Raw genomic sequence first — 12,131 nt, forward strand, 5'->3', positions numbered from 1 at the left:
CTCTTTCTCCTTCTTTTCCATTATTCCTTCACTTTTTCTCTCCTTCTCCCTTCTCTCTCCTCTGTCTTTTTCTGTCTCTCTCATCCTCTTTCTCTTTGTCTCTCTTCTCTTTCTCTTTCCTTCTTTTCCATTCTTCTGTCACTTTCTCCTCCCTTCTCTCGTCTTTGTCTCGTTCTGTCTCTCACCTTCTTTCTCTTTGTCTCTCTTTCTCTCTCCTTCTTTCCCACTCTTCTGTCACTTATTGTCTCCTTCTGTGTCTCTTTCTGTCTCTCTTCCCTCTTTTTTCTTCCTCTCTTCCTCTTTCCCACTCTTACCACTTTTTCTCTACCGCCCAACCTGTCCCCATACTTATCTTCGACTGATCATGTTTGCAATAATTTACCTTTTCTAAATAGGCACAGTTCCCTTACCGGATCCCTCGCTCACTCAAACACACACACACACACACACACACACACACACACTCACGCACAAAACCATTTTTCTCCATTCCAATTCGGATCCTATAAATCAATCGCTCTGTGAAACATCTGTGAAAAAAATTCAGGTGCTCAGGCAAGAAAATTTGCTACTCAAACACTATTCTTTTCCGCACACACTGAAAAAAAATTAGAGGGAACATTGGTTGAGACTGATAGAAAAATGGTTAAGGGATGTAATGTTGTTATGATTGAGTTTAAATTTGCAGGCCCTATGAACTTTATCCTAGGTTATTAGAAGAAGAAGCTGAATTTTTTGAGAAATGATACACACTGATATAGTATAACTTTATTGGAGGCAAGCAGGTGTTTTTATTTTCAAAGAGAACAATGAAGAGCTACTGATATCGATGTTTAAGAAGATCATAAAGAGATTGATCTCTAAGCACTTGGAACATATTTCAGTAATTAGCAAGTGTTAGTGTGGACTCATATATAATTGCACTAATTTATTTAGAGCTTCAATTTGTTGCATTGTGTATATACTTTTTTCCCTTAAAGCATATATGAAGCTTATTATATATATAATGGACATGATATGTTTAGTAAGTATTTTGAAAGGTGATACCTTTTGCTGTTCAAAATAGATTTTTTAAAAAAAATAACAATTACTTTTAATCTTGTGTAATTTTTTTACAAGCTCACTTATGTGGAGAAGGATGGAATCATGTTGGAGATGCTTGCCTTCGTATAAACTCTAGTCGTGAAAACTATGACAATGCCAGACTTTATTGTTATGGCTTAAATGGGATTCTTGCTTCATTAACAACTTCCAAAGAGGTAGAGTTTGTTTTGGATGAAATACAGAAGTACACTGTCCAGGTAACTTGAATAATTTGTAAGTGTATATAAAATAGAGTTTGGGTTTATTTTTAGGAAATGGTGATGGCAAATCATAGAAACAAATATGCATTTTACTCAACCAGATACCAAGTATACAGGTGAAACTCGAAAAATTAGAATATTGTGCAAAAGTTCATTTATTTCAGTAATGCAACTTAAAAGATGAAACTAAGATATAAGATAGACTCATTACATGTAAAGCAAGATAGTTCAAGCCATGATTTGTCATAATTGTGATGATTATGGCTTACAGCTCATGAAACCCCCAAATCCACAAACTCAGAAAATTAGAACATTGTGAAATATTCTAGGCTCAAAGTGTCCCACTCTAATCAGCTAATTTAAGCCATAACACCTGCAAAGGGTTCCTGAGCCTTTAAATGGTTCAGTAGGAATCACAATCATGGGAAAGACTGCTGATCTGACAGTTGTGCAGAAAACCATCATTGACACCTTCCATAAGGAGGGAAAGCCTCAAAAGGTAATTGCAAAATAAGTTGGATGTTCCCAAAGTGCTACATCAAAGCACATTAATAGAAAGTTATGTGGAAGGGAAGTGCGTGGAAGAAAAAGGTGCACAAGCAGCAGGGATGACCGCAGCCTGGAGAGGATTGTCAGGAAAAGGCCATTCAAAAGTGTTGGGGACTTTCACAAGGAGTGGCCTGAGGCTGGAGTCAGCACATCAAGAGCTACCACACACAGACGGATCATGGACATGGGCTTCAAATGTCGTATTCCTCTTGTCAAGCCGCTCCTGAACAACAAACAACATCAGAAGCGTCTTACCTGGGCTAAAGAAAAATAGACCTGGTCTGTTGCTCAGTGGTCCAAAGTCCTCTTTTCTGATGAGAACACCTTTTGCATCTCATTTGGAAACCAGAGTATGGAGGAAGAATGGAGAGGCACACACTGCAAGATGCTTGAAGTCCAGTGTGAAGTTTCCACAGTCTCTGTTGATTTGGGGAGCCATGTCATCTCCTGGTGTTGGTCCACTGTGCTTCATTAAGTGCTGGGTCAACACAGCCGTCTACCAGGAGATTTTGGAGCATTTCATGTTTCCCTCCACAGACGAGCTTCATGGGGATGCTTACTTCATTTTCCAGCAGGACTTGGCACCTGCCCATACTGCCAAAAGCACCAAAACCTGGTTCAATGACCATGGAATTACTGTGCTTGATTGGCCAGCAAACTCGCCTGACCTGAACCCCATAGAGAATCTATGGGGCATTGCCAAGAGAAAGATGAGAGACATGAAACCAAAGAATGCAGAAGAGCTGAAGGCCGCTATTGAAGCATCCTGGTCTTCCATAACACCTCAGCAGTGCCACAGGCTGATCGCTTCCATGCCATGTCACATTGAGGTAGTAATTGCTGCAAAAGGGGCCCAAACCAAGTACTGAGTACATATGCATGTTTATGTTTATACATAAACATGCACATGTTTATACATTCAGAGGTCTGATATTGTTCTATGTGCAATCCTTGTTTTATTGATTGCATGTAATATTCTAATTTACTGAGATTGTGGATTTGGGGTTTTCATGAGCCATAATCATCACAATTATGACAAATCATGGCTTTAACTATCTTGCTTTGCATGTAATGAGTATCTCGTATATTAGTTTCACCTTTTAAGTTGCATTACTGAAATAAATGAACTTTTGCACAATATTCTAATTTTTTGAGTTTCACCTGTATGTACATAGGATCTGCTGATGAATTATGTAGTTGAAGTGATTGCTTAAGGATTTCTTATTTTTATTATCCCATACTGAAGTGAATAGTATAGTAATAGTTTTCTATAGTAATAGAATATCTGCAATATAGATCTGAATTCCAGTTTTTAAAAATTAATAAAAATATTGTTTATATAATTGAATCCAAATCTAGAGAAGTGATTTTTTTAAAAAAATAAATAAATTTAATATCACTGCAATGTTTGCAATTAATGTCAGTTGATATCATTGGTGGTATATTGTCATTGGTTTTTTCATTCCTGAAAACATTTTGGTTGCATTTCCTTCAATTAGGTGGGATTGCCCAAGTTTATTTATAGAAAGAACAAAAATGATAACTAAAGATCACTTTACATTGATCTTTATAATTTTTATTTTAGCTCTTCCACTAAATTACCAATGAATTTTTAATATTAATTGAAGGTGGGGGAAGGAAAACATAAATCCTGAGAATGACTCAGTATAGCAGATACATGCCAATTTTGCAATTCCTTTCTCAGACTCTCCGTAACAATTGTATAGGTAATGGAAACAAGAAATGGAGTATATAAGCATCCTTTAAATAATATGGTGTCTTCTTTCTGGAACTGTGCATTTATATTTAAGAGAACTGTTCCTTACGATTTGAAGTGATATGAAGCTAACAATTCATCTGGTTCTTCCTTTCAATTAATACAGTAGCTACTGATTTACTTTTCTTCTTTATTAATAGAGAAATGATTTCATAAAACATAAATGTTATTCATAGATTCTGTCTGATAGGCAGTAGATACCATTTTCTTTATGCTAAGTAAAGTTATTAATCTTTCTAGTGCAGCATAGAATATTCTCACATGTAGTAGTACTTATACAACCTGACTTTTTATATAAGCAGAAAAACAAGATATAAAACAAACATAAATAAATAAATAAATAAATAAATAAATAAATAAATAAATAAATAAATAAATAAATAAATAAATAAATAAATAAATAAATAAATAAATAAATAAATAAATAAATAAATAAATAAATAAATAAATAAATAAATAAATAAGAGCCAGGTTGGTGCAGCAGTTAAGGCAGCAGGCTAGAAAATAGGATGTTGGAAGTTCTAGTCTAGCCAGGGGCCCTGATGCCAGGCGTAGGCAACAAGCTGATTGGTTAATTCCTATCACAATTAATGGATCAAAATAACTTTATAGACTGGTTTTACAGAAGAGGTTCTTTCCCTTTTAAAACATTCATATTAGCCTTGACTAATAAACAAATCATTCAAACCTTTATTGTCAGACTACAACATGTGTACAATGAGATTGGCTGAGCCTCCCTTCATGCAACTCCCCCCCCCAACACAATACAGCTCACAGTGAAAGACAAAAAATCCCAACCCACTAAATCCTACTAGCAAACACCCAGTCCTATTGCACCATGTGAACTTATTGCACTTTGCGCCAGCCCCGCAAGTCAGTCATACTATGTTCTTCTAGATCAGCGATGGCGAAACATTTTTGGCTCCCGTGCCATAGGGGGGAGCACAGGGGGGTCGTGCGTGGGCATGCCGCACCCATAATGCAACGTTTGACACCCCCCTGTGTGCATGCGTGCATGAGAGGTGCTCCCCCCATTTTTTGCATGATTTTTTCACCCTCCCCAGGCTCCAGAGGCTTTATAGGAGCCTGGGGAGGGTGAAAACAGCCTCCCCCTCCCACCAGAGGCCACTTCCGGTTTGCATGTAGTGTCGGTTTAAGCCCTCTGGAGGCTTCAGGGACCTTCAGGAGGCTTCCCTGAAGCCTCTGGAGGGCTTAAAATGACCCTATGAGCAAACAGGAAGTCTATTCCCAAACTTCTGATTTGCCCATAGGGCTGTTTTTTTGCGCTCTGGAGGCTTCAGGGAAGCTCCTGAAGCCTCCAGAGGGCCTCCGGGGGGGGCACTCTTTTCGCCCTCCCCAGGTTCCTATAAAGCCTCTGGGCGAAAAATGGCCTTAAAAAAGGCTGAACTCATCTGGCCAGTGCGCGTGGCATAGGTTCGCCATCCTGGTTCTAATTTTTCATTAGGAGTCTGACAGTCCATGGATAAAAACTGTTTGTGCGGCTACCTATGCTTCTATATCTCCTTCCAGAGATAGAAGATGCTCCTATATCTTCTTCCAGGAGGATAAAGAAGTGCTGACCAGGGTTTGCGTCATCCCTGCATACTTACATGCCAAAATTAGGAGTTATGGTTTTGCTATGATGCAGAGTATACATTTATTAGATGGAAAAAAAGAAATCTCACATTGATATAATAAAGAAATTGTATTATATTGTATTTCATAATGCATTATCAAAGACATATATAATGGCCGCATATTTACGTTTTGGCTTGCGTCAGACTCCCCACTTCACAAATTACGTGATATTCAATAACTCCTATTAAAAATAAGATTTTAATCAGAAGCTTATGAAATCATTTTGGAACTCCGTTATTTCTTCTCCTCAAATAATAACTTACTCCAGATTCACTACGTAAAGTGCAATAATACATTTAGGAAGAGATTTGTCTCAAATCATGTGTGTGTTGTAATTTCCTCTTTTAATTATATAGAACCACTCAAAATCAAAGAATCTGGTTTCTCGTGTCTTGTCATCATAATAAGCTATTGATTGGTGAAAAGGGTTATTCCATTTGTTGCTGTTTTTTAAATTTTTGAAAGGAAATATAATATTAAACATGGTCTTATTCAAATAAATTACATCTTGAACTGCCAAGGTCTTCTGAAACAATCCACGTGTGCTAATCAATGAATAGTGACAAACGCATGCATTTGTAGTATTTATTTACTTATCAAAGATTTTAATGAAATATTATTTGGTAAAATATATCACTTCTGATTTTCTCTCCACTCAAAAGTAATTTCTTTTTCATTTCTCTCTGTAGCTCCCTTTCTGTTTATTCTCTATGTCATTTCGAATGTGTTATCAGCTGCCAGAGATACTTGTTGAGATTTCCTTGAATTTCTTTCATATGCTGGCTGGAACCTTCAGACTACAGTCATGATTTAGAGCATTTCAGTTCATTTTAGATCAGTGTTTTTCAACCTTGGCTACTTGAAGATGTCTGGACTTCAACTCCCAGAATTCCCCATGCGAATGCTGGCTGGGGAATTCTGGGAGTTGAAGTCCAGACATCTTCAAGTAGCCAAGGTTGAAAAACACTGTTTTAGATGACCTTCTTGTTACAGACATAATTTAATATAATGTTTCCCAACCATAGCAACTTCCAGTTATGTGAGCTGCTATTCCAATAACTTAGCAATCACTATGTTGTGTGGAAATTCTGAGTGTTGAGATCACACATCTGGATGTTGCCTTATTTATAGTAAAGTAGTATAGTAAAGCCATAACATTTTCAACAACAAATTGCCATAACATTTTCTCACCTATTATTTTACTGTTGTAATTTTTCTAGCAATATACATCCAAGTGTATTTACTACTGCTGGATTAACCCAACATTTATGTTTGGTGGGAAGGCATATAATGACATGTGATCAGGTTTAATCAATATGTAGATATTATTTATCTCAACTCTTGGCCAACCAAGTGATGCTTCTGTGATTCTGCTTGATGTCTACCAAGAGTATGGTTGAGAAAGTACTGGCTCAGACTTAACCTTTGTAACATTGAATGGCAATCTTTGTAAGATTGAATGACTTAACCATTGTAAAACTGAATAGGTTTGTGGTCCAGAGTTATAAGCTGGCAGATGCCTAACAGATGACTAGAACTCCCGTTCTTCCAATATCTAAGCCACTATCTTAACTACTATATTTAACTGATTCTAAAATATAAATACGTTCGTTTTTGTTTCCTATTTGTTTTGTTGTGTTGATGTCTCATACGTCACCTAGAATTGTTTTGATGATTGAAATGATTTATAAATTTAATAAACCAGTAAGAAATTCATCAGTGCAAAGAAGATGTCTACCATGTAACCCAATTTTGCACTCATGCTTTAAAGCATGGTAATTTTACAGCCCACGGGCCATATACAACCTATGGGTGGTCCCAGTCCAGCCTGCACCATCAGTGGCATCAGCAACGGGGAAGGCATTAGCAATAAAGACAGGATATTGTTGTAGCAAGAGTGGGCAAAGCATTGGTGCAGTGTCGGGTATAGGGCATTATCAACATTTGGGATGGGACGGTATCAGTTGGCATCATGGTGGCCCTCCACAACAGTCACAGTTCTCATGGCCTCTTGGGAAAATTAAGTCTCTATTCCTGCTTTAAAGTGTATGTAGAAAACATTCTTCCCAAATATATGAATTTTACCTATCTGTAAAATTTACCTGTGTATGTCAGGATTTGTGGTTATTTTATTTTTTATTTATTCATTTAAGTGTTTAGTTTAGTTTATTTATTTGTATGCCGCCCTTTTCCCTGGGGGGACTCAGGGCGGCTCACAATCAAAAGGAAGGGGGGGGAAGTGTTTTATATTAGTCAGTAGCACAAACTGTCAAGTGTAAAATAGTCCTATGTGTACTAGGTTTGAAATTAGAAAAATAGTCCAGAATTAATCTTAAGACCCAACACTAAGTAATTGTAGTTAATGTATTTCATATGATTATGATTGTCTGTGATTATAATGTATTTTGATAATACGAAATTATATTTCATCTAATTTCAGATGGTTGTGCAAAGTATCATTAACATGGCTGTAATATGTAACAAGTAATATGTAATAAAAGAATCCATCTTTGATAATTTGATAATGGAGTTTTTGCATTCTCCTTCACAGAAGATATCTCCTTGGGTGGGTCTACGCAAGATTAACATCTCCTACTGGGGATGGGATGATATGTCTCCCTTTACTAATACAACATTGCAGTGGCTTCCTGGAGAACCAAATGACTCTGGATTCTGTGCCTATCTTGAAAGGGCTGAAGTAGCAGGTTTAAAAGCAAATCCTTGTACAGCTAAGGTGGATGGCCTTGTCTGTGAGAAACCTGTTGGTAAGAAATCTACTGTATGATAAATATTCTTGTGGAATACTTTACATGTCTTTAGTATTGCATTAGGAATAGAGTAAGCATTGATTAATTTCTAGGGGACAGCTGCTGAATTTCATTTGTTTAAATTACTAAACATACCAGGGAACCTTTCTTTAAAATATATCTTATTGCATTGAAGGTTTTAACTGGAATCTTAGACTAAATTCACAGATCATGCACCTTGTTCATGAGTAGTAGAATTTTGTGAAAATTATTTTCTATTGTACACATCTGCTACAAGCAAAATAATAGTAGATTCTATACAAGGACATCAGCAGATAATTGAATTAAATTCCTGGATGCAATCCAGTCAGATGGAATGTTCCCAGGTGCAAAGTGCAAGTATAAATAAATGTTGTACACTGTAGTCTTAGAAAACTAAAGAATCAGAGAATCACAAATGTAAAATGAATGTAGGGCACAAATGAAGCGCATTTGAAACAGAAACTGAAGCAAAAAGAAAGAAAAACAGAAAGAGGAAAAAAGTATTAAGATAGCCAGAGAAAAATGGACGATGGAAGCCTTGGGCAACAAGGATGCATAAAAAAATGAATGCAAACTCAAAACATCCATCAAGAAGGACAAGGACAGTTATATAAGTCATGTCATGAAATAGAGAAACATGAGTAGAGGAAAATGGGAGACATTTTTAAGAAGATCAAAGAAATCCCAGGAAAATTGATTTAATCAATATGAAGGCTTTCTCATTGCAATTGCATGTGACAAACTCTCATAAGATTATGAAGGGTAAGAAGCACCAAGACAAAAAAGGTTAAAAAAAATGACCTTCCCAGTGATGATATATGATTTGAAAGCTGGACACTAAGACAAAGTGAGAGATAGATAATAGGTGACTTAGAAGTTTATAGTAGCGTGTTTTGTAAGAAGTTCTAACCAGTTGGTCCTTGTTGTGTGAAGAGACACAATAATTTGAGTCTATCAATGGCAGAACCTCACATCGTTTATATTTGTCGAGTGATTGTATAATGTACTAGACTAGAAGAAAAAAAAGCTTGAGAAAGTGCAATTGTCAATTAGATGAATGGACAAGATATATATATCCAAATATGATAATTCAACAAAAATACTGAAATTACATTTTTTATTATTTTCTTTTTCCTTCAGTTAGTCCAAATCAAAATGCTCGACCCTGCAAAAAGCCATGCTCTTTAAGGACGACATGTTCCAACTGTACCAGCAGTGGCATGGAATGCATGTGGTGTAGCAGTACAAAACGATGTGTTGATTCAAATGCTTACATCATTTCCTTTCCATATGGCCAATGTTTAGAGTGGCAAACTACCACTTGTTCTCGTAAGTATTTATGGTGATATGAATGAAAATAGTTATGATACTTAATGGAAATAAAATGCGGTATAGAGAGTTTTTGTTGAGGTTTATGCCAGCTAGCAGCCAGAAGTTTTTAAAAAAGAAAAGAAACTAAAGTGTTTGATTTCTGACTAAAATTAAACCAGTTGTTCTTTTTCCTGTATATGTTTAGATAATAATGCATAGCTCAATAATTTGTTTCTAGAATGTCTCCAAAGCAGTAGACACGCCTCTGAATATAAAACTGAAGTAGAAACTTGCATTCTATAGCAATTTGGTTTGTACTTAAGTAGTTCATTTATTTAATTTTTTGAAAGAAAATTATACATGCAGATAGTCTTCAACTTACAACCATAACTGAGCCCCAAATTTCTGTTGCAAAGTGAATTTTGACCCTTTCTTGCCATTTGTCAAATGAATCACTGCAGTTGTTTAGTTAGTAACACAGTTGTAAAATGAATCTGGCTTCCCAATTGATTTTGCTTGTCAGAAAGTTGCAAAATATGATCGCATCACCGGGGACATTGCAGTTGTCATAAATATGAGTCAGTTGCCACGTGTCTGAATTTTGAACACGTGATCCTAGGGAGACTGAAAAATTGTCACTTTTTTCAGCGCAACTTTGAATGGTCACTAAGCAAATTGTTGTAAGTCAAGGACTACCTGTACTTAACAGCTTACTTGCTGACTGGAAAATATTTGTTTGTTTATTTATTTAATAAAATTTATATGGTCACTCAACTTACTCTCAATAATGTTATAAAAATACCAAAATCAGGAAGGAATATTATACTATTCTGCCTTCAGAAACTTACATTTTGATTGAGAAAGTGCCTATTCCTGTTCTGATTTCAAATAATACATGAGCCACATTTGTTTTGTTGAGCTCAAAAATAGGATTCAATGCAACAATATCCTGATTTGGTTCACTATTCACTAGCTTCTCTCATCCATTTGTTTTTCTAATATTGTGCTTTATTTTATTTTCAAGAAAGGCCAGGTGGAATTGTTGAGGTTTATATCATCAGTATACATCATTTTTTTGATCTATTAGCAGCCTTATCCTTCTACAGAAATCTGACATAATCCATACATTTTGAATTTTTATTCAATGTTGATTGGGAAAAAACAACAACAAGGGATTAGAATTAGCCCTTTAAAGATTTTTGTTTAATTTAGGGTACAAAAATGATAAAAAATCTTCAACAGATAACTTTTTGAAATGTATTTGTTTTCCATTTTGGTTGCTAGGCAACATTCAGCTCTGTCCTGGAGACCTCAATGTCGTTAACCTTTATTATGCTGACTATAAACTAGAAATTCTTAGCTTCTTATTTTCTTCCAATATGTCTCAGATGCTGTAGTCAAATATTCCTAATAGGATTTGGACAAATTGACAGAAGTCCAGAAAATCATTAAACAAATTTTCTCCCATCCCACTCTCCCAAATTTATACAGAAAGGGGTTTTTTTTTAATCTCCCCACCCTTCTTTTTTTGCCATTAGCCATTTCAATTGTAGAAAAATTGAAACTGATAATGGAAATTGGCAAATGATATGAAGCTTCTGGAATTGCTAAATAGCTTGTATATTTGCTATGGTCTAATCAGTCCTGACCAGCTGATGCCACTAAGTGTGAATAGGCATAAATATTGTTTGTGAATATTTTGAAAAATACCTCTTCCCTCTTTGATTTAATGATTTAATGAATTAAATGGATGCTTTGGGTCTACTCTATTTCCCCAGTAGAAAGCAATTTTGAATTCAGTTTTTTCAACATGTAATATTTTCTTCTGGATAGTTATCTAGGCTACCCATTTTTTGTGTGTGTTTAAAGAAAAGACAGTTGAAGAACTCTGTTTAAGTTTAGTTGTCATTTCAGATAGGGCTATAAAGATATATATTAAATAAACCTAATAGGGCTTATCAATTCAACAATATACAGAAAGAATTATACTTTAAATTGTATTTTTGTCTAGCCAATAAAAATAAATAAATTTTCACATTTATTTACAGCCTTGCCCACTTAGTGAAGATAATGTTCTAGAACAGAGAGCAGCAGACATTAGAGACATCTCCATTGCTGTAAATCTTTGAAATTTTTTATGATCTCATCTTGAGCACTGCACCTGAGTTTGGCAGCTAATATGCAAAATGTTGGTCAATTTTTCATGAGATCTTGCAGAGTTTTGTTTCATGTCCACAGAATTTGATGAGATTTTAATAATTTCTTTAGTCTCTTTTACCACTTTAATGAAGATTTAACTGTGGAAAGCAATTGATGGTCTAGTATTTATTGGAGGCTGAGTTGCCAGCTTCTGGGCTAGAGTCAGCTTCCATTCAATTTGAACAATCTGATAGCAAAAAGTGTAGGCATTCCCAGCCAATGATTGCAATATGGATACTTTGCAACTGTTGTGCATTGATGGTGGTTGCAACATCTTGAGGTGTTTTTTTTATGCCAAGCAAATTCAGTGGGGAAGCTGGCAGGAAGTTTCAAGTCATGGTCATATGGTGTCATGCTTAATGACTGGGCAATTTGCATACAACTGTACCCATAACTGGCATTTTAAGTTGGGCTTGGTCACATATTTCACATTCTAACTGTATACTTCACAATGGAGTTGTTGATTTCAGTTGTGGTTGCTAGTAGGACTACCTGTATTCTTTACATAGCTTAAGTATAATAAAATAAAAAATATATTACTATAAAATTATATTTTAGCTCTTT

At 35.5% G+C, this 12,131-nt stretch overlaps 1 protein-coding gene across 1 annotated transcript in view; it reads left to right on the plus strand.

Moving 5' to 3' along the window:
- ATRNL1 (attractin like 1) overlaps positions 1-12,131 on the plus strand; it is a 507,336-nt gene that overhangs the window by 114,550 nt on the left and 380,655 nt on the right. Inside the window, exons 15-17 of the mRNA XM_087725861.1 lie at positions 1,120-1,301; positions 7,820-8,033; positions 9,198-9,386. Coding sequence (XP_087581987.1) covers positions 1,120-1,301; positions 7,820-8,033; positions 9,198-9,386 — 585 coding nt within the window. The remainder of the gene's footprint in view (positions 1-1,119; positions 1,302-7,819; positions 8,034-9,197; positions 9,387-12,131) is intronic.

This window comes from Thamnophis sirtalis, unplaced genomic scaffold (assembly GCF_051295495.1).
Source record: "Thamnophis sirtalis isolate CommonGarterSnake01/CBP01778 unplaced genomic scaffold, rThaSir2_p1.2 scaffold_11, whole genome shotgun sequence".
Classification (NCBI taxonomy): Eukaryota; Metazoa; Chordata; class Lepidosauria; order Squamata; family Natricidae; genus Thamnophis; species Thamnophis sirtalis.